Source organism: Kogia breviceps, chromosome X (assembly GCF_026419965.1).
Source record: "Kogia breviceps isolate mKogBre1 chromosome X, mKogBre1 haplotype 1, whole genome shotgun sequence".
Lineage (NCBI taxonomy): Eukaryota > Metazoa > Chordata > Mammalia > Artiodactyla > Physeteridae > Kogia > Kogia breviceps.
Genome location: NC_081330.1, coordinates 34,908,776 through 34,932,761, shown reverse-complemented (window position 1 = coordinate 34,932,761; position 23,986 = coordinate 34,908,776). Strand labels below are relative to the sequence as shown.

The 23,986-nt window shown below is 39.1% G+C and overlaps 1 protein-coding gene across 26 annotated transcripts in view; it reads left to right on the top strand.

Moving 5' to 3' along the window:
- The window catches only part of PAK3 (p21 (RAC1) activated kinase 3), a 291,786-nt gene that overhangs the window by 246,923 nt on the left and 20,877 nt on the right, over window positions 1–23,986 (top strand). For all 26 annotated transcript variants that reach the window (XM_059050301.2, XM_067024190.1, XM_067024191.1 and 23 more), the window contains 5 exons: window positions 14,962–15,010; window positions 15,320–15,432; window positions 17,205–17,322; window positions 18,734–18,833; window positions 19,339–19,535. In XM_059050301.2, the coding sequence (XP_058906284.1) occupies window positions 14,962–15,010; window positions 15,320–15,432; window positions 17,205–17,322; window positions 18,734–18,833; window positions 19,339–19,535 (577 nt within the window). The remainder of the gene's footprint in view (window positions 1–14,961; window positions 15,011–15,319; window positions 15,433–17,204; window positions 17,323–18,733; window positions 18,834–19,338; window positions 19,536–23,986) is intronic.

The window sequence follows — 23,986 nt, the reverse complement described above, 5'->3', positions numbered from 1 at the left end:
GAAAAAGGGACTGGTACCCCCCAAAATATCATTAACTCGACAATATGAGTTTGTCAGAAATACATCTGGTGGAGACTTAAAGAATCTTCACTCTTTAGGATAGTTATATAAAAGAACTTGTTTAATAAATGAGGTAGGGTGAGACAGCAAAATTAAATATTTCTTTTCAGTCAACAGCTATCATTGGCAAACCTGTGTAATTCCTGAGTAAGCAGTAGCTATGTAACAGAGGGCTGAATTCACGAACATTGGCAGCTGTCTGAACATATTTCTCATTAATATATTTGAATTCATGTTAAGGTCTTTCCTTAAATGAGAATGCACTGAACAACAGACTCTTTTTCTCTTTGAGGTTTCTATTTGTTTTCTCTTCAACATTATAACAAAACAAATATTCTTGAGGAAGCAGCTCAGAGGAAATGGTTTGGATCCAGTTTAACAAATAACGTGTTTCCTTCAGAGAACTTTTGTTGAGGGCCTACTATGTGTAGTGCAGAGTAGTAGTTAAGAACCAAGTTCTGAACATTTGATGGGGAGAAATGGAAAGTTGTATCGAGAAATAAGCAGGTCTGCCCTACTCCCAAGTGCGTGTACCTTTCCCCCCATACTTTATCCACACACTCTCTTCACTGTCATCTCCCCCATGAATCTCTCTCTCTGGCTACCCCAGCCCTAAATCATCTTTTCTGTGTATGTCCTGAGTCCTACAGCTTTGATCCGCACGGGCATGTCTACACCACTTATATCTTAGCTTGTCCAGACATGTAAAATTGCTTGAAACTTTGAAAACTATGATGGAATAAAGGGAGAATTTTTGGAAAATTTGAAGAGAAAGACAGACTCCAGATTCTGAAATCAGAAGGCTGTGGGCAAGTTATTTAGTTTCTTTAAGCACCAATTTTCTGTCATTGGAATTCACAGAATTCACATACCTCATAAGGTTGTGAGAAATGAATGAGAGAAGGTATTTAAAGTGCTTTGCACAGTACATGGCACATAGTGAAGGACGCCATAAATGATAAGTTATTTTTAGGGGTAAAAGTCACACCCACAGTTACTATTATTATATAGAGCAAAATACAGTAAGTAGTGTAATGTAATTATAAAGAGCTATGGGGACAGAGAGGAGGGACAGATCATTTATAACCATGGAGGAGATGTGATGAAGAAGTCTTCAAGGAGGGTGCGTTTGAATAGTGACTTGAGAAGGTGTGGGATTTAGCAAGTTGGGATTATGGGAAGTTTCCGTTGAAGAAAACCAAATGAACACTCACTTCAGACTGTAGATTTCATTCATTTTGATATCCCTAGGGCCTGCAACGATGTCTGGCATAGAGTAAATACTCAGCAAGTATTGGATGAATGAGTATCAAAAAGACCAGAAGAATTAAATCAAGAATTCCAATTCTATAGACAGTCAAAGGTACAGTTTGGCAGGGAAATTAACAGGATATAATGCTAGAAAGATCAGTTGGGGCTGTGTTATGAAACAAATTGAGAGACACAAGCAATACTGTGGGGTTTTTTTGTTTGTTTGTTTGAGTTTAATTCTTTTAAGTAGATAATACTTGGACATGGTATAACATTCAGAAGGTACAGAGGAGTAGACAGTGAAAAGTAAGTGTCCCTCCAACGCTTTTCCCTCAGCCTCACAGTTACCCTGCACAAAGGAAACTTCCAGAAAGATGTTGTTTCTAGTTTTGTATGTAATATTTTCATAGAATCTCCGTGCATATACACGCACCTACAAACACACACACATACACATGTGTGCAAGTGCGCTCACACATACCATGTATGCTCAAATATTAGGTGGCGCACTGTTTTTTAACTCACCTAAATACACAAACTATCAGATACATGAATAAATGGTGAATGTCTACTGTCTACTGGTGATGTTTAACTTGTTAATTCACCCTTATTTACATATTTAAAACCACACATTGTATAAAATCATGTATAAATTAGGAGAGATTTTTCTACTCTCACATTTCACTAGCGGTATAATTCAAAATCTGCCTCTGCATCTGTATTGTTTTGTAATCCCAGAGCCCCTTTTTGAGTCCCGCAGCAGTTAGCTAAGTACATCATTTGACTTCTCTCTATTTTTTTTTAACCTCTTTATTGGAGTATAACTGCTTTACAATGCTGTGTTAGTTTCTGCTTTATAACAAAGTGGATCAGTTATACATATACATATGTTCCCATATCTCTTCCCTCTTGTGTATCCCTCCCTCCCATCCTCCCTATCCCACCCCGCTAGGTGGTCACAAAGCACCGAACTGATCTCCCTGTACTATGCGGCTGCTTCCCACTAGCTATCCACCCTACGTTTGGTAGTGTATATATGTCCATGCCACTCTCTCACCCTGTAACAGCTTACCCTTCCCCCTCCCCATATCCTCAAGTCCATTCCCTAGTAGGTCTGTGTCTTTATTCCCATCTTACCCCTAGGTTCTTCATGACATTTTTTTTCTTAGATTCCATATATATGTGTTCGCATACGGTATTTGTTTTTCTCTTTCTGACTTACTTCACTCTGTAGTGAGGTGGATGGACCTCTAAGATCTTTGAGATAAAATATTTTTGAACCTACATATGATTCTGTGCCTGGATATTTTATTCCTAGTTACAATTACCCATTTATACAACATTAAGATGATTGTTTTCCTAATCTGTCCTGTAGGTGTATATTTAAATCTTCACAACGTAACCTTCTACTATATCACTTTTTAAAGTTTCTGTTACAAATGTTCAGACTTACACAAGAGTAGAGAAAATAGTATAGTACCTCCCATATTCTTATGACCCAAATTCAACATTTATCAATGTTTTTAATATGATCACGATGCTGTTATAATGCACATATATAAAAATTTAACCTCTAACACCCAGTCAATAATCAGAGTTGTCCAGTTGTCTCAAAAATGCAGTTTGTATAGTTGACTTGTTCAAATCAGCATCCAAAAAAGATTCACATATCACATTTGGTTGTGCCTCTTAAGTCTCTGTACTCTAAAGCATCTGCCCTCATTTACCACTGCCACTGACTTACTGAAGAAACTCATCAGCATCTTGTAGAATATACACTTTCTGGATTTGTCTATTAGTTTCATTTGATGCCATTTATCTTGCTCCCATATTTCCTGTATTTCCTATAAATGGCAGTTAGATCTAGAAGCTTAATTAGGCTGAGGTTCAATTTTTGGCAAGGTTTCTTCATAGGTGGTGGTGCTATATGTTTCATATTATATTGTATCAGGAGGTACAGTGTCTAATTGTCCCATATTTTAGTGATGAGTAGATTGATCAGAAGATTCAGTGGGTGATTGTCCCCTCCACTGCAAAGTTGTCATCAGCCTTTCGTCTAATGGTTTCATCTATTGGTGATTATTGCCCAAATCAATTATTTCATGAGGGGTTAACAGAATGGCAATTTTCTAACTCTATCATTCCTTCTACACTTATCAGTTAAAATACTTTCGTTGAAAAGAACTTTGTCTCTTCAGCTAGGGAGTCTGATTACCCTGAAATATAGTTCATACAGGGAAATCAAGATAAATGCTTAATTTTTAAATTGCCAGTTTTCAGTGTAAGATGTTGGTACCCAAGCTACTTCCAAAAGTATCCAATGAAAGGTGTTTTGATTTTTTTTAAGTGGGAGAAGAAGGCATTCTCTTTTATTTAAAAAAATATCTTTATAAACTCATGGGTTTTTTATGTTTTCAATTTGTTTCAATTAATCTCATTTATTATTGTTTTTGATGGTCAAACTGTCCCATCTTTGGCTACTGGGAGCCCTTTTCAGTGCATTAATTTGAAAGTGACCTTTAAAAAGCTTGTTTATGATATCTAACGCCTGCAGTTATGAGGCCATACCTTTAGAAATAATTTATTTACATCATTTCTTTCTGATTCTGACAGATGCTCTTTATGAGAGCCCAAAACTAGCATTGATTGAGACTATTTCAACCTAATGTATCTCTCCTAAACTGTACTTTATGGATAAAAATAAATGGATATGGAGAATTACTACATTACATGAGCAATTTTATAAGGATTTGAATACAAGGCAATTTCCTTTTTCTCCTGAGGAAAAAATTGGGGGAGAGCCCCTTACCTTGTATTTGGGTATACATGGTACATTTCTCTTTGTGTGTGTGTGTGTGTGTGTGTGTGCGCGCACGCACGCGCGCGCGCACACAATGCATGTATTTTTAACACAAATGTTAAAACATTATATATCTCCTTTTCTATTATGTGCCTATGTCTTAGAGATGGTTCCATGTTCATACCTCATTCTTTTTAACAGAGGCACAGTGTTTTGTTGTTTGGATGTACCATACTTTATTTAATTAGGCCCCCATCGATAGACATTTAGTTTGTTTGCAATATTTTGCTGCTATAAACGAGGCTTCAGTGAAGATCCTGACAAGCCATTTCATACATATGCAAATTTATCATTAGGATAAATTCCTAAAAGTGGAATTGTTACATTAAAGGATATATGCATTTTTCATTACCATAGAGGTTGTTCCATTTAACACTCCCACCAGCAGTGTTTGAGGGTGCCTGTTTGTCCACACTCTCACCAACACAACCGTGTTCAAATAGGTGGGATTTTAGTACTATGATAAAAACTGTCCCCACACTGATCTTCAAAGGGGAAGGTGTTTAAGAAAGGAATTCTAACAAGAAATTATGTGTCAAAACAGAAGGCTATCCTGAAGAATCCATTCGTCAATATAGCCCATGTTTGTGTTATGCCAAAGTATCTTTTGTTGCATGTAGTATCCCTTGGTGTAGATTAGATCAGCCAAGCAGCTAAATTTGTCAGCAACTGACAGTGCAAGCATTACTTGAAATCATTTTCCTCCTATGCATAAAGACATGTATCCAACCAAAGGAATTCTTGTCTAACATCTGGGTCTTTGCCAATCGTATCATTATGTAGAATGATGATACGACCAATTCATCAGTAACGACAAACAAACATTTTTTGGAACCCCCCAATCCTCATCCCTCTAAATTAATTTTAGTTTTAATGCTTGAGAAAGTAAATATATCATGTTAGGTATTTTTCAGACTTATCTCTGCTACTCAGTGAGGAGCCCTCTTTTTCTTAACTCTGACATGAAGTTCCCATATGGAAGATGAATATTTTTGAAACTTGTTTCTTAAAGGACTTGATGAATAACAGCTTGTTTTGCAAATCTGACAAAGTAGTGTACAGCATAGAACTCAGGGATAAGTGCTGAGAATCAAGCGCTCTGACTTGTTTTTCTTTGCTCAAGTAACTATGGACAAGAGCAGAAGTGGTGTCTAGAGTGCTTACAGAAGCGATTCTTTGGGTGAGACCACCCACCCCAAAAGTATTTACTTCCTCATTGGATCTATTTTGGGCCATACAAGGTAGAACACAGCTATGAGGCACTAAGTAGATGTAGTCTGAGCTTCATCATAGGCTTTGTGATGAAGGGGATTGGAAATACATTAGCATTTGTGAAGAACAATGTTTATGGAGCAATGGAAGATGCTCTTTGTTCTACTTAATGCTCTTAAATGCCCTGGGTTGTGTGCTGTCCCTTGTAAAGAAAGTTGATGCCACTCAATCAACCACCATTAGCAGAGTTTGCACTTCAAGTTGTTTTTTCCAGCCATAGTAATGAGCTTGTATTAAGCCACCCGCCCCCATTTCCTGTCTAGGCCCTCTTGAAACCAGTGGCACACACTGGGAAACAACTGCTTAGACTTAATGTTGGAGTGAGTAGTTGAGAGTTAGCTGGCCTTTCTAGGGATTAAGGCCTGTAAATGTGGCCTCATTATCACTGGACTATAACCCACTGAGCTCCCTGGCACCACACCCATAATGTGTTACAGCTCTATTTAAAATTAGATGATCATGAATACTCTGGGAAAAGTCATGCCCTAGCTAAAGAACAAAAAATTCCCTGTTCCTATTTATAATCCTAGTAATTAAAGACTATACTGCCTGGCACTGCGCACTTAGAAAGGGACTTAGATAACATGATTTTTTGTGCAATTTTATTGTTTTTAATTTAGTGATAGTTTTTAATTGAGTGGCAAATTATAGAAAACACTCTGAATCTTTCCCTTTCTGGCAGAGTTATTGCAAGTAGTACTAACGCTGTTCCTCACCATTCCAGAGCCCTAAAGGGCACATGTCTCAACAAAACAAGTAAATGTATGGTAGCATTGAAAAATATATCTGTATATTTTTATATCAGGCAAATTAATATAGTGAGACAGTTTCTACATAGGGGCCTACAAGGAGTAATTGTATCTTAAATACTCAGCAGAAGATAAAGTCCAGTCCTAAGCACTAATTCTGGGTCAACTTCACTCTTGGCCACATGACAAATCTTAATTGATTCAGAAAACGGAAGAACCATCTTGTATGGTTATGCCAAAGGAATCAGACTTATCGTGCCCAGGGACAAACTAAATGGTTCACAAGGGGACACATGGACTATGCGAATAGAAAATTAGAGGCAAGAAAAATATTTTAGGGAGGTGGCTTAGCATAGTAGATACAAACTTGGGCTTTGGGAAGTACCACACTTGCACTTAGCTCTTAGCATTGCTGTAAAAATGCTAAAGATCTATAACAGAACATGAAATGGTGGTTAAGAGCATGGGCTCAAGAACATACAGTGGTGGGCTTCCCTGGTGGCGCAGTGGTTAAGAATCCGCCTGCCAATGCAGGGGACACAGGTTCGAGCCCTGGTCCGGGAAGATCCCACATGCTGTGGAGCAACTAAGCCCGTGTACCACAACTACTGAGCCTGTGCTCTAGAGCCTGTGAGCCATAACTACTGAGCCCATGTGCCACAACTACTGAAGCACGCATGCCTAGAGCCCATGCTCCGCAACAACAGAAGCCACCACAATGAGAAGCCCTCTCAAGGAAGAGTAGCCCCCGCTTGCCGCAGCTAGAGAAAGCCCGCACACAACAACGAAGACCCAATGCAGCCAAAAAGAAATAAATAAAATAAATAATTTTTTTAAAAAAAGAACTCAGTAGAGTTCTTGAAAGCAGATTGTCACAACTGTACAGAGAATTAATAAACTGGAATATAGATCAATAGAAAATATGTTAAATGGAACAGAGGGAGAAAAAATGATGTAAAACAAAGAAATGTAGGGAATTCCCTGGCAATCCAGTGGTTAGGACTCGGCACTTTCACTGTCTTGGGCCTGGGTTCGATCCCTGGTTGGGGAACTAAGATCCTGCAAGACACAGGGCATGGCAAAAAAAAAAAAAGAATATACAGTGGAGAAAAGACAGCCTCTTCAATAAGTGGTGCTGGGAAAACTGGACAGCTACATGTAACAGTATGATATTAGAACACTCCCTAACCCCATACACAAAAGTGAACTCAAAATGGATTAAAGACCTAAATGTAAGGCCAGAAACTATCAAACTCTTAGAGGAAAACATAGGCAGAACACTCTATGATGTAAATCACAGCAAGATCCTTTTTGACCCACCTCCTAGAGAAGTGGAAATAAAAACAAAAATTGCCAAATGGGACCTAATGAAACTTAAAAGGTTTTGCACAACAAAGGAAACCATAAACAAGACCAAAAGACAACCCTCAGAATGGGAGAAAATATTTGCAAATGAAGCAACTGACAAAGGATTAATCTCCAAAATTTACAAGCAGCTCATGCAGCTCAATATCAAAAAAACAAACAACCCAATCCATAAATGGGCAGAAGACCTAAATAGACATTTCTCCAAAGAAGATATACAGATTGCCAACAAACACATGAAAGAATGCTCAACATCATTAATCATTAGAGAAATGCAAATCAAAACTACAATGAAATATCATCTCACACCAGTTAGAATGGCCATCATCAATAAATCTACAAACAATAAATGCTGGAGGGGGTGTGGAGAAAAAGGAACACTCTTGCACTGTTGGTGGGAATGTAAAATGATACAGCCACTATGGAGAACAGTATGGGGGTTCCTTAAAAAACTACAAATAGACCTACCATACGACCCAGCAATCCCACTACTGGGCATACACCCTGAGCAAACCATAATTCAGAAAGAGTCATGTGCCAATATGTTCATTGCAACTCTATTTACAATAGCCAGGACATGGAAACAACCTAAGTGTCCATCGACAGATGAATGGATAAAGAAGATGTGGCACATATATGCAATGGAATATTACTCAGCCATAAAAAGAAACAAAATTTAGTTAATTGTCGTGAGGTGGATGGACCTAGAGTCTGTCATACAGAGTGAAGTAAGTCAGAAAGAGAAAAACAAATACCATATGCTAACACATTTATATGGAATCTAAGGGGAAAAAAAAGGTCATGAAGAACCTAGGGGTAGGACAGGAATAAAGACACAGACCTACTAGAGCATGGCCTTGAGGATATGGGGAGGGGGAAGGGTAAGCTGGGACAAAGTGAGAGATTGGCATGGACATATATATACTACCAAACGTAGGGTGGATAGCTAGTGGGAAGCAGCCGCATGGCACAGGGAGATCAGCTCGGTGCTTTGTGACCACCTAGAGGGGTGGGATAGGGAGGGTGGCAGGGAGGGAGACGCAAGAGGGAAGAGATATGGGAACATATGTATATGTATAATTGATTCACTTTGTTTTAAAGCAGAAACTAGCGCACCATTGTAAAGCAATTATACTCCAATAAAGATGTTAGAAAAATAAAATAAATTTTTTAAAATTAAAATTTTTTAAAAACAGAAAGCTGCAGAGGAAAAAAAAAGAGCATGGGCTGTGGAGTCAAACCAATGCCTTTTTTTTTGCAGTATATTGAGTTTTTGTTTTAATTTATTAATTTTATTGCTTAAAAGTTCTCCTGAATTTTCTAATTGTTTGTACTAGTATTTTTTTAACATCTTTATTGGAGTATAATTGCTTTACACTGGTGTGTTAGTTTCTGCTTTATAACAAAGTGAATCAGCTATATGTATACATATATCCCCGTATCCCCTCCCTCTTGCATCTCCCTCCCACCCTCCCACCCTCTAGGCGGTCTCAGAGCACCAAGCTGATCTCCCTGTGCTCTGAGGCTGCTTCCCACTAGCTATCTATTTTACATTAAACCAATGGATTTTTGAGCTCAGCTGCTGACTCTGTGTAACCTTGGGCAAGCTACTTACCATTTCCCAGTTCCAATTTCCTCATCTGTAAAAGGAAGATAATAGAATTGACCTCATAGGGTTGTATAGGGTGAGCATTAAGTGAGCTCATGGCATTTACAGAGAGAAGGCAGAAAGTAAGGCTCAATAAATGATACAACCTTTTCTAGCAGCAGCAGCAGTAGAAGTCAAAGTAGATGTAAAAAATAACCAACCTAAATGTGGATTAAATCCCTGACTGTGATCTCATTAGCACCATATTTATACTTATGAAACCTTAAACTTGAATAATGCCCTCTCCTTCTGGCTCTCTCACTCTTATTCCCATGAGGCTGTCTTCGGCCCCCACATTGAACCCTCTAGTCCCCTTTGCCCTTTCCTTTTTCTCCCAGACCATGAGCTTCTTCCTAGCCCCACTGGCCTGCCCTTCTTTCCCTCCTCTAATCTATCAATATTTCTATGCTGACATCAGAGTGATTTATCTAAATTATAAGTCCTACCATGTTGCTGCTTTGGCAACTACTCATGATCATGGCTTGACATTGGCTCTGAGCAGGAAACATCAAAACCTGATGAAGATCACTGATAATTAAACTGACTTGTCTCGGGAGGAAGAGGGAGAAATAGCGAATTGTTTGTTTCTTTCTGGACCCTTTAGGCTAGATGCCAGTGTTTCCATTTGAATACGAAGTGCTTGGCCAGGTCAGGGAGAAACTGTTGATAAAGCATCTAATGTGATGCCAAGAACCCAGCAGTATACATCACACTGTAATTGCTGATGAGGCCCAACGGTTGAGCAATCTGTTGGTTTAATATTCTTGAATCATAATTCACTGAACTATGATTGAATTGAATTGAATACTTGAATTCATAGGTTCACCAAAAGATCTCTTGCTCAAAGTTAGGAGATTTTTGTTACTTACTAGCTGTGTTCTCTTTGGCATACCCCCCAACTCTCTGTGTTTCAGATTTTTCATCTGTAGTGAGGAGATTAAACTGGATGATCTCTATATTCCCTTGAGTCCTGATAAGGCATGATTTCTTTATACCATCTGAAGGACTGAGGTTTGGAATAAACAAAATCCCCATCATAAACAAATGTTCTCCCTATAGTAATCTGGCTTCAGTATAACTATAATGAAAGACTTCCCTGGTGGCACAGTGGTTAAGCATCCACCTGCCAATGCAGGGGACATGGGTTCGAGCCCTGGTCCAGGAAGATCCCACATGCCGCAGAGCAACTAGGCCCGTGCTCCACAACTACTGAGCCCACGTGCCACAACTACTGAAGCCCGAGGGCCTAGAGCCCGTGTTCCACAACGAGAGAAGCCACCACAATGAGCAGCCTGCAGTGAAGGATAAAAGGGATCAATGTAATTAAATGGCATAAAAATCAAATTGACAATCTTGACCATTTTAGCACACCATCCCCAATACACCAGAGAATTAGTTTTAACTGCCATCTTTGTGAGTTTGATTTCTGCCATCCTTATCACCTAAAGTGCTACATGATACTGACTTTTTTCTATTAAAGTGACTGACAGATTTTATAAAGATACCCATTGAGATACTTCAACATACCCCAGCTGTAGCAAAACTTGTCTTTTGGGAATTACTGTGGCATCTTGTTGGCTCAGAGACTGTTTCTTTGGGAATACACACTACTGTGCATCACCTATTATAAGGAGAGTACTTCCCAACTTCACCACCAAGGATTCCTTCAATTATTTGTCTTTGTGAACTCCGCATTGTGAATAATAGTAACTATTAAACTATATTTTATTATAGTTTATTTCCCATACTTTATTAAGCAAAAAACAAAAAAATATATATAACTGCTACTTAGAGAATTTGACCAGCGTGAGATATGTATTGTAATCACAAGTTGATAGAATTCTAGCTAAAAGGAAATATATGTGATATTTTAATTAGCTTCATCTTAGGTAAATATCAAATTTCTGTTATGAATTTGAAACACCAAGATATCTTGGAAACTCCCAGATACTTAAAAAGATTTCTAGTGATCCACAGATTGCAATTTGGGAACTTAATGAATATATTAGGTAGCAATTAACCTAATAATAATGATAAGTATTATTATTGTTATTATTTGTTAGGCAATTACTATATGCCAGAACTGGTTTTCAACACTGTACACATTTAATCCTCCTTTAATCCTGAGCCACAGAGAGGTTAAATTATTTACCCAGGATCACACAACTAGGAATTGGGTGGAGGATTTGAACCCAGGGAGGTTTGAGTAGATGGGGATGAAGCCTACTTCCTTAACCCCTCAGTGGCCAAAAAGAGTGCTTTAGTAGGTGAATAAGAGAATGAGAGAGATTCACATTTATACCAGTTGAATCTTAAATTGCTGAAATATGGACAGGCATCAGAACTGGGGTGCAGAGAAGTGCTAGGAGTACTGACACTAAGTTCTACCCTGTGGATTCGTACCTGAGTGTGCATTTGTGTTGAGGATTCTACATAGGCTGGAAGTTGGGCCAATCAATAACTTATTGGTCAGAGCAGTGAATTCCAAATGCCTAACAACATGTTTGGTGTGGGGATAGGCGGTGCAATGTGGGCTAGGGGAGGATTTCACCATTATAAGGCTGGGAACAAGAGTTGGGGGGAAGGGGGAAATGGTTCCCACCCAACAAGGGCATATATGCAATAAGGTGGAGGAAGGGGAAGTGAGGAGAAAAGCTCATTTTTGAGTTAATAACCTATGTTCTAGAGTTTCAGGGTCTTTAAACTCCTGTGGAGTGGAGATTTGTGGCAATTCTATACCACAGAATGCCATAAAACCCTGGCTATTGGGAATCCGGGGTTAGTACTCTAACAATTTTAAGACAATGAAATGCTGAGGTGGGGAGTAAAAAAGCCAAGGATTTGAAAGGTAAAGCTTTGGAGATGCTAAAGACGAATCCCCCTTGTACTCTAAGTCGATTGCAATTTTAGCTCCTAGGCCAGTGGAAATGGACTTGGGGATGGGGGACAGAGGTGTTGAATAAGGGGAAGGCCACTTGGGCAGGAATTTGGAGCCTCCTTCCCTAGCTTTATCTTGAGCAGTTCCCATTTTATATTGAGGGTTTCTGCGTGTGGCTTCATTTGATAAAGACTTTCCATACTTAAAGAAAAAGGCAAAAACACTTTCCCAAGGGGGGGGAGGACAGAGGAGCTCCAAAAAGTGTTCAAATAGGTCAGCTTTAGGCCTTTGTCCTTTTTGAAAATAGGGGAAGACACTAGCAAGGATGTTTTGGCTGGAAGAATGGGAAGGGCCAACTAACGACTCAGTAAATCAGTCATCCTTTACTGTGAAACCAATAACAGCAGTGGCAGCAACAAATGGTAATAATAGCAGTTGCCATCTCCCCCCACCTTTAGGAGTTTGGGATTGACATATACACACTACTGAATATAAAATAGATAATCAACAAGGACCTACTGTAGAGCACAGGGAACTCTACTCAATATTCTATAATAACCTATATGGGAAAAGAATCTGAAGAAGAATAGATACGTGTATATGTATAACTGAATCACTTTGCTGTACGCCTGAAACTCACAGAACATTTTAAGTCAACTGTACTGCAACATAAAATTAAAATTTTTTTTAAATAGCAGTTACCCTATTAAGTATCAGCTCTGATCTGGGCACAATTAAGTATCAGCTCTGATCTGGGCACAAGGCTAAATGCTTCTGTAGACTGTGCCATTCGATTCTCTGTAGCCCAGTGAGATAGGTGCTCATTTTGCAGATGCCATCACTTTTTCTGGCCTCTGAAGGAATTGTGCAAGTTGGCTACAGATATAGGAATATACCAAGTAAAGGCGTTTTTGAATCATTCTGCAAATAGATTTAAGTAGTTGCTCAGGGCTTATGCAGCTGAAATACACACCAGGTTGAGGTAATCTATTCCTTTGAACCCAGGCAATTCTGAATTCAGAAGGAAAAATCACAAACTGGCCCCTGAAATCAGGAATGTCTGATAGCTTATCTGTAGATTTAAGTAGAAGATATGTTTCCTTCACAGAAAGGAATGGTTTTATTTCAATTACATGTTTGCTTGAAAAGACTTTTATTAGTTTGTTCATTGAACAAATACTTCTCGAGCACCAAATATGTGCTCTGAACCCAGAATCACAAACATAAAATTGAGACTGATTTGTTTAATATAAGCCTCAATCCTAAGGAATGTCTGAAATTACCAAATTTAGGTAGCATCTGTTAATTAAGTGTGATTTTTCACTCTCATTCCAATAGATATTTAAATACCCACACCGAGTGAGGAAGGCAGTAGAGTTCTTAGATTCTAGACCGTGGAATAAAAGAACCTTACAAATGAAGTAGCCCCTTTCCTGTATTTTATAGGTCAGAGAGTCAGATGCACTTGGATTTTGAACTATATAATCTTGGGCAGATTACTTAACCTCTTTGAGCCTCAGGCTCCTCATGTGTAACATGGGGGTAAAAGCACTTGTGTTACAGAAACATGGTAAGGATTGCATAAGATTAAGTTCTTAGTGTAGTACCTGGCACGCACAACATGCTCAATACACGTTTACTGTTACTGTGATCACTATATTACAAGTGAGGGGACTGAAACCCAGAAAGGGGAAGTGACTACCTCAAGATCATATAGCTTGTTGATATTAGGGCAAACATTAGAACTCAGATCTCTGTTGGCAGTCAAATATTCCTTATACTACGCCACCCATTTTATTCCCTAGGAGCAGGTAATGTAAACTTCCTAGGCCTGTGAGAAGTAGTTTGGCTGATCCAGGGAGAAGGGAGAAGACTAACAAGGAAATGGGTGACATAAGGAGAGACTTCCTGGACTCAGAAAGCGAAACAGCAAGGGAGATAAATAGAAAGCAAAGGAGAAACAGCAATTACCAGAAAGTTTAGATCTTAACGTAGCAGCATTACAATGCCTGCTGAATCATAGAACTGATCTCTATCCTAATTCCTTTATTCGCCACAAATGTTTCAATGCAATTGACTAGGCTTTTCCTTTTTCACAGGGATGGGGTAGGGAGGTGGTTCCGAATGCATGTGTGTCTCACAGAAAGTTACTGTGAATTCAGCTTTACTAGACAATTTCTATTTTCAAAGCAAGGGAACCCCCATAATTGAAGTTAGAATAGAAGCATGAGTACCTAATAAGACTTAAGGAATGATAGATTTTTAGACCGTAGTGGGCTGGAGTGAAACCTAAGCATAGAAGCTGTTGCAAAATTTAACAAAAAGAAAAAAATGGCTCAACAATAAAGCCACATTGTTATTGCTTTGTATAGCTACAGTGCACATAAGTGCAGTAAGTACCTGTACTGGGAGTCATTAATTTGTTAGATGAAGATATTCTTAAGAATTAGAAATATAAGAAAAAAGCCACTCTGTCCATATGTTAAAAACAAAGATTTACAGTTGCCTAAGCAAAAGATGATATAATCTTTCCTAAGGTATTTAATCAAGGACTGCAGTGTTGGTTGTGCAACATCCAAGGAGTGTTCAAAATATTCCAGGAGTTTCCTGAAAGGAACAAGGCCATTTGGCTCAATTTATGACTGCCTAGTTCCGTGGCACACAGAAAATCTGATTGGAGCTCCTGGCCCCCCAAAAGAGATACATCATGATAGTTTGGGGAGCAATTACTATACAAAATGGTTGTTCCTTTTGTACTTCATCCTTAATCTTGAGTTTTCTGATTTCCCTCTCCTGAAAATGATTACATGTAATTCCAAATAAAATATATTGATAACACTTTGATTGCTTATTCATTGGATCATTTTCACCTTCACAGGGCATCAGGTACTGTTTATACAGCGCTAGACATTGCCACAGGACAAGAGGTAAGTGTTAACATTCAATTCTGACTTCTACTTTCCTTTATTCATATTGATCAGAATTCCTCTTTGATGGCATCTGTGCCTGAAAAAATGGGTAGCACTGAGTTGACATATGTTTACTTCACTGATGTCCAAAGTATCTGAAGTGAATGATGAATTCATGATTGACCAAAGAAAAGGAGCATGGGTTTGTGGCATCGAGGAAGAGCTTAGTAAAACAAAGAATTTGTATGCCTGACACTGCTGCCAAAAAATATGGTTGTTTGTGTTTAGTCAGATGTAATTCATTCTTGCATTTTAATCATTATTCAGGTGGCCATAAAGCAGATGAACCTTCAACAGCAACCCAAAAAGGAATTAATTATTAATGAAATTCTGGTCATGAGGGAAAATAAGAACCCCAATATTGTTAATTATTTAGATAGGTAAGTGTTTTCTCTCATGTACTTGTTTTCTTTATGGGATATCGTTTTCTTGGCCAATTATTTTTATTGAGGATCTATTCATTTAGCATCCATTCTACAAATAGTTCTCAAATGCTACAAAATATTGAGTATCATATCTATTGCTAAACTTGCACCCAGTTATCTTTGTCCACCCATTAAACATTTGAAGACACATTTTATGGTCTTGCTTCTAAACATGAGCAGTTTGTGTAATTTCCTTTTTAGGATTGTGACCCTATATTGCCAGGAAATAGACTATTGCCTATAGGAGAGAGCTGTGGTGTTTTAAACGTTTCATCAGGTGTTTGTTTGGAGTCAGTGCAGTCTCTGGTTATCTAAGTAAATGAGGCAGACTACAATGGCCCTGCTTTAATGGGCGTTTTGTGATGAACTGGCAGTGAGGTCTAGGGAATTGAGACTTTAATCTCAAACCTTTTTCCTAGACCGGGTAATTAATGTCTCTTTCATCAGTGGTATTAGCAGTGGGTTATTAATAGGCATTTAAAGACAGCACTAATTCTTCAGTTGTGGTTTAACATCTGTCTCATTCAGTTTCAATAAGTGTTTGTTTAGCACCACTGTGCTGTGTACTCTGGGGGAATACAAAGGAAACAAGACCAGGTCTACAACCTCAGTGAGTTTAAGATCTTGCTTTCTGTGTTTTGTGCCAAGTAGACCAGTGGTACAGAAGGAGGCAAAAGGGGGGGCAAAACGAAGGAGGGTCAGGTTTAATAGTCGAAATCAGGGTTTCATAAAGTGCCATTTAGAGACCATCTGCAGCAGAGTGACTTCACTCTACTTTTGTAATTTTGTAAAAACTGCATTTCTAAAAGATGCAGATTTCTAGGCTGCTCTCCATAACTAATGCGTTATTTCATTTTTATGAAATGAGAATTTTAATGAGAAATTTCCTTTTGAACAAACTTCCCAGGTGAGTCTTATGGGCACTGCAGTTTGAGCACCACTGGATAGAAAGGCTTGCTTCATACTGATGTCAAGCTGGGGGCAGGGTAGAATTGTTGGCGTCATTCCATTCACTGTAATTTCTCTGTCTTGCTGAGCAGGGGAAGAGAGAGACCTGATCATACTGCTAAAGTGCCTTCAGATGATCCCAGGGGTTTGAATTTGCCTACATTGCTCTGGTGACCTGCCTCTCCATATTTGATCACTTGGGCTGCGTCCCTCAATAACTACTTAAAGATAATGGGCATGTCATAACTGACTTCGATCAGAACTGAGACCTCAGCCCAGTAAATCCATTGCCAACATGAGTCTCTTTGATTCTCTTTGATTCAGCCACTACCTGAGAAGATTTCAGTAATTAATTGAGTAGAATCAAAAATAATGCTGAGATCTGAATAAATTATCCTGTAAAACTGTATGCCATGGGTCAGTTCAGTCCAAGAAGTCAACACTGTGGCTTGAGTTATCCAAAAGGGCTATTCACTGATCCCGTTCATTGAAACTAGCTTTTTACGATGGAAGAAGGATTGACAGTAGTCAGTCACCAGAGGCCTCCTTGCTCTTTTCCTTCCTTCCATGGTGTACTTTTATCTGATGATCCTTTGATTTCCATGCATATTCTCTTCTAATGTTAAGGAAGTGTCTCATACACATTATTGATATTTTCCTCTTGTTATGTAATATGACCGAATGCAGAGACTAACTGCACATTGCCTTCTTAATGGAAATATAGAAGGGTCTCCACTTCCTTAGGCCTGAGTCAACGTATTTTTCTTCTCTTGTTGTAGCTACTTAGTGGGTGATGAACTATGGGTAGTCATGGAATACTTGGCTGGTGGCTCTTTGACTGATGTGGTCACAGAGACCTGTATGGATGAAGGACAGATAGCAGCCGTCTGCAGAGAGGTAAGAAAATAGAGCATTTCTCTGGTTGATGAGAGCACCAAGATCGACAGATTTTTTATCTTTGATTATTCAGAATGTTAGCAATAGTACATCTTTTGTACTAAAAAGATAATTGAAGATCCTAACTCCAATTTAAATCCTAACCCTCCCTCCCCAGCCCCTTTGTTTATTTTAGTTGCTTTGCTTTGGATCTTTTTGAGTTCTCTTGTGCCATTCACGAGGTGCCATATCTAAGCCTGCATGCTGGAGTCTTGATGAATATGGAAAACAGTAATGTTGGCATGGAACTTCTTTCTGACTGGGGGGAATTTTTACATGACAGTGATTTTGCCTTGCATATGCAATGTAATCCATGTATAATATAGACCACATTATAATCCAGTCATTTTCTAGAAGGCAGTTTAAACAAGGTCCTCCCTCAGTCCAGAAAGTAGTTGCTTTCATAGTACAATCTTCCCCTCCCTTGGAGCCCTCCAGTGAGTCTGAGCATCTGCCTCTTTTCCAATAACAGTGACATATCCCTAGTTTCAAGCCAAATGAAGGATATTTTATTATATTAATTTTTTCAATATTAAAAAAAAACCCAAACACTCCTCATTGGAGTCTCATCTTGGGTGTTACCCTCTACCCCATTCGTTGAGGTTTTCTATAGGCAGAAGGAGGAACTCTGACCCACTGAAACTTGAAAATCAATGATAGTCAAACAAAACCAAATACTTCCAGCTAGTCTTTCGTTGTTTTTTTTATTTTAAATTGTTCGCTTAAATTTCCTCCTTCCCAGTATGCACACATATCCACCAAACACATATATTTTCTATTCATGCAATTAATCAAACTTAAAATATTCAGGGGATTCTTCAAACTTTAGCCTGTGGTTTCCGTCTTTTAGTATTACAATGCAAAGCCATTTCCAAACAAGTACCTATAGTTACTTCAGAGCCCAGAAGTGGTTCCCAAACCTGGCGGTTGGTCCATCAGAAATAGCTTGGGGCACTTGTTTTAAATGCAGCTTCCAGGGTTCCACTCCAGACCTACTACATGAAATCATACCACAGATGCAGATGCTTACTGTATCTGTAAAAGACCAAGCTGAATCCATATCCTCCAGATAAGTAAGTCAAAGTATGATTATGGTAATTGGTTCATTTGGCTATATTAACGATTTAGTGCTACTTATCACACCATCACTCTTCGTGTCCAAGTCTAATTCGGGAGCTTTCACATGTATAACGCTAAGTTGTATCACTGATTTAAATGGTAACATGATTTCAAAATGGCATTGAAAACCTTTAGTAATTTATTTCACCCAACAACATAAAATTATACCCTTGCCCAAAACTTTTCTAGAAATGAAGCACATCTAAACAAATTTTTGTGATATAATTAGAACTTTTTTTTCCTGATTCAATAGTGCCTCCAAGCTTTGGATTTCTTGCACTCAAACCAAGTGATCCACAGAGACATAAAGAGTGACAATATTCTCCTTGGGATGGATGGCTCTGTTAAATTGAGTAGGTATTACGGTTCAGATGGCATTTGAGAGAGTGTCAGGGGATTTCTACTCTTTTACTGTCTATCTTGAGAAGAAACGGGCTATTGAAAGTGATGGGTTTGAAGGCATTTAGAGCCCAGTTTGAGGTAAAGAAGTTTTCTAATGTTGTGTTCCTGTAGATCGTGACCAGATTTAGGGGGTCCGATAGTTCAGAATTTCTAATGGCTTCCATCTGCTGGATGACAAATACCTAATTAGAAAACTAAAAGATTCTGTAAGTTAGAGGGAACAGTGTGGGGAGGGAACCAGATTGAGGTCTAGTAAAAATGGCATCACATCAGTCGGTTATTTCAGACCCTTTTAAAATCTGGACCAGCTGAGAGGTCAGGTAACAAAAGGATATGAGCCAGGCAGTTGTAGAAGCTCAGAATCTAACTAAAGGAAAGTATGGCCATATCTGAAAGTGACCTCTTGTAAAAGAAAAGTAATTTGAGCTGATTTTAACTGACTTTTCTTCTCTGCAGCTGATTTTGGGTTCTGTGCCCAGATCACCCCTGAGCAAAGTAAACGAAGCACTATGGTGGGAACTCCCTATTGGATGGCACCTGAGGTGGTGACTCGAAAAGCTTATGGTCCAAAAGTTGATATCTGGTCTCTGGGGATTATGGCGATTGAAATGGTAGAAGGTGAACCCCCTTACCTTAATGAAAATCCACTCAGGGTAAGTCGAAAGAAAACTCAAGTACTTCATCCCCAGGAAAGGGAAAAAGCCAAATGTCACTTCTTATCTCCACTAAAAGTGGCCAGAATAGGGTCTTTCATGGGACAAGTGACCTAGAAGCTTCAAGTTATAATTTTCAAAATTACTCTGAGTCATTTCCTGTTTCTCTTAAGATGTCTCAGCAGTTTTTTCAAATCCTTCGATATCACTATTTCTAACGCCAGGGGTCTTTAAAATTCTTTAGTATAGCTTTCTGCTGTTAAAAAATGTAGCTTTGTTTTTAAAGCAAGATTTGGGAAGAAAACAGTATTTTTATCACATGCCATGGTTAAATGATCTATCTAGGAAACACTTACTTTATAATTACTTTAACAAAGTAAATAAGCACATTTCCAGAACAGCTATAATTTTTTAATTAGATTTGGTTTCATTATCAGTAATGATTTATTGAGCAACTGCAGCATGGTGGGTAGTGAATGGAACACAAGGTAGACACAGCACCAGCCTGGTGAAGTCACAAACTTTATTAGACTGTCAAGTAGAAAATGAATGGACATCGTTTGTGTCGGGTAACTCAGTTTGCTACTGCAGAATCAGAGGTTTGATTCTTATGTGGTCTGGTTACTTCTGCGAAGAGAAAAGCTCCATTTTGGAGTCTACCACCACCATCTTTATTCGGAGAAAGGCAAAGGAGCATGAAAGAAGTGCTTGCTCAGTACACAAGTGAGCCAGTAGCTGTTCTGTTGAATAAAGCCTAAAGGTGAGCCAGAAGCTGTGTTATATACCCAATATATAAAGGGCATCACACTACTGAGAAAAGGACATATGCACTGATTCAAATTCTGATCTCAAAACCCATGCAGAGTGCCAGTGCCAAAGGCATCTTGCATACTGTTTGCTTCATTACCACTTAGAGTCGAAACTTGAATTTTACCCTTAGTATACAAAAACCATTAGTAAATGGTTAAGTGTTTACACGTTAAGCTTATAAGATCCATATTCAAGCCAAATATATGTGGCTTTCTGTACATGTAAAGAAACCTACAAACTAATTATCTAGTTATTTTGCAGGTGAACATTTTGTAATTGGGAGCTGCATTCCCCATGAATGGAGAGGGGGACAGCCTCCTCCTTGCCCCCTCCTAATTTCTCTCTGGTACTTGGCCTCTTGTCCTAGTCCTGGCACTGATTAGAAAATAACAGATAGGAGGCAATGCCCTAATGAATGCTATGGGCTATTGCTCTGGTCTCATGAAACAATCTGGAGGTACGATGTGGCTGAGTGGAAAAATAAGGGACATTTTCCCACCATTTGTGGGTCAGCCCTCCATGAATTGAATCAAGCCCACCCCTGACCTATGGACCAGCGCATCAGGATAATTACATGGGCTTGTCCTTATTGTTTAACCACCTTTGCCCATTAAGAAGTAGCAGTGAAAGAACACATCAGGTCTCTTGTTTCCATGGATTTCCTCCTCTAAGTCTTCGGAGTTTGGAGGCACTAAACGGATTATGGCTATTTTGCTTTCTGCCTTCTAATGAGTAATTTACAACCTGCAAAATTTAAGGATTAAATCAATGGCTCTGTAAAGCAACTGGTCTCAGTAATGCATTTATTACCTTCTTCGTTCCCCAATTACAGTTGATCGCTGTTCAGCTAGGCTGTTAATCGTTAGAAAAAAGGAAACAAGTTTTAATCTTTATGGGCATCTTCTAGCCTAGGATTAGAGCTAACAATTAACAGCTTGTCTCTTAGGATCCACAGCCTTGTATCTAAATAAGTACTTGTAGATTAACAAGCCACCAGGTTCAGGAAGCCTACATTAAGGCTATAACACAAAGATTCGTCAGAAAGACCACCCGGTTGAATTCCACTGACAGGGATTTACTCTCCATGTGTGATCAACCTCCAATGACTCAGTCACCAAGTCCGTATGGTGCTGGCCCTCTATCTGTCTGCCAGGCGCCACAAGGACCTTTTAAGTTTTGATTTTAGATATGTTGTCCTCATGTTCTCTTAAATAAAAGCCAATGTTCCAGGGTATATGCCCTTATTTGGAATTTGAAAAATGTAGTCACAGAAACCCTGGAGAGATTGGACAGAAAAAGATATACCATGACGCTGTTGGAAGCCTGTGTTTTCTTGGATCCTGGTGACCAGGTCATGCGTGGGGAAATTGAAAATCGCAGAACTTTGGGAGAGGTATAAAAGAGAACTGGCTTAGCCCTTCTTTAAAATCCTTCCGAGACCACCACTCATCCACCTCTTTGGGCTTTGAGGAGGAAAAAAAGGAAGGAAGTGGGAGGGAGACAGAGTGGTAGAGTGAAGGCTAGCATGTTGATATGAAAAGCATTTGGCCCACGGAGTCAGGCAAAACTGGGTGGGTCTTGGCTCCACAACCTGCCAGCTCTGTGACCTTCAGCAAGTCATTCAAAACCTTTATAAGCCTGTTTCCTGTGTGTGAAATGGGGACAATATCTCTCCTGCAGAGTTAGTGTGAAAACTAGATGAAATAATGCATGTAAATACCTAGCACAGTGTGTAGCTCATTGTAAGGAGAATGGGGGAGGGGATTTATATATCAATAGAAAAGTGAGAAAGGATCCTTAGAATACTTTTTACCCGTTCATGAAGGGAGACTGGATTCCCCACTTCCCCCAAGAACTTCCCTTCCACACTGACTATACTCACATCCCTTCAAGGAGTGGAGGGTCCTCCACAGTTCAGTGTAAATGACCATGAACAGGTAACACTGAGCAGCAGAGGTTAAAGGTAAAATCTGGGGCTGTACATTCGAAGGCTGTTTGCATTTCACTGTGGCTTTTTTTGTGTCTTTGTTGCGTCCCTTGGAACTGAGCAAACCCTATTGAAATATTGCCTGTTAACATACCACTGATGCAAGGAATGAGCGACTCCCCCCTCCCCCCAGTTATAAAGCGGTTGGGATTTTTTTTAATGTAAATTGCTCTGTACTAATTGACCTAATTTGCTCATAAAATGCCTTTTAAAAGTCAGAGTTATTAACTGTGCCGATGTTATGAGGTTGGTACCCTTCCAGAGACAGAGAAGAGACAAGTTCCTCACTGCCTGAAGTCTTTGCACTCAACGTAATTGGCCTTGGATGCCTTGTTCTGTGACCCACGGACATTTTTAGTGAAGCCTCCAATAATAAAGTGCCTTGTTCTTTTTGTTTGCCAAAGTGACTGGAGTTAAAATCGAACTTTCCCTGTGGATATGCAAATCAAACGTTGGTACACTGCTCATCTCCCCAACTTTTGTGTTAATTTGAAGTTATCTTTTTATAAACCTGTGATTATAATGATCTGATTCTAAATAAGGAGGCACAATCATTTCCGTAAAACAAATCTTTGGTTTGTTGTTGTTGTTTTTATTCCTCAGCACTAAGAGAGTGCCTCTTTATTAACGTGGCGTTCCACATAATGGGACTGTTCTTGTCAATGGGTTTTGAGGGATTTGGGTGTTTGTGAAACGTCTCAGTGACATCCAGTTGAGGTCCCTCCTGGACCCTGTGGATGAAGCCCTTTTTCTGTGTAATTTTCCAGACCTTTATCCTAGTTGAGATGAACTTTAAGTGTTCTCTTTCTACCCTTGCTTTAAGCATCTGTGAAACCGTATCAAACACCGGATCTTTGGAAGACAGTTATCGGTATCAGGAAGAGATGATCTGAAGGCTAAAAATAGTATTTAGGATAGTATGTGAACCACCTATCCTGTACTAGTGGTTCTCCTCCTTGGTTGCACATTGGAATCATCTGTGGAGCTCCAAGAACAAATGACGTCAAGTTCCCACACCAAGGCCTAGAGCAAATGCAAAGCTCTGTGGCAAGCCCTTTGTAGAACCGTGTCTATATTGAAAAACAGTTCTTCATCAGCCCTCTTTGAGCATGATTGTTCAACCAGAAAAGAGCATGCTATCATTCTGCCCACATTTCTCCTTTTCTCCTAAAAGCAAAATATCATGGGTCACTTTGTTGAAATCCTGACACACCCTGGCATTCTTTGATTTACCATTCCAGCAACGCTGTCAAAAAAGAAATGACATTAGTTCAATATATACCTCTATAATATGCCCATTTTGTTTTTCAATTTTGCTTCTACTGCACATGGAGTCCATCATTACAATGTGCTAGCTGTTGTGTACATAACACATATTGGTGATAATAAAGCCTTCAGTCTGGCTACTCATGACTAGGAGTGCATTAAACTGTATGGCCAGAGAGAAGGGAGGGCAGAAGTGTAAATTCAGACCTGTTGTCTACATTAAGAGGCTCCCTACTCCCCCTATCCCCACACTTGAAGCACTACACACGTTAGTTTATTCTTCTTTTTTATTATAGAACCGGGGAAATTCTGGTTAGCTTGTATGTCTAGAGAAGAGAGTTAAGCAGAAGAAGAGAATCTCTAACAACTAAAAAGCAGCAGCTAAGGG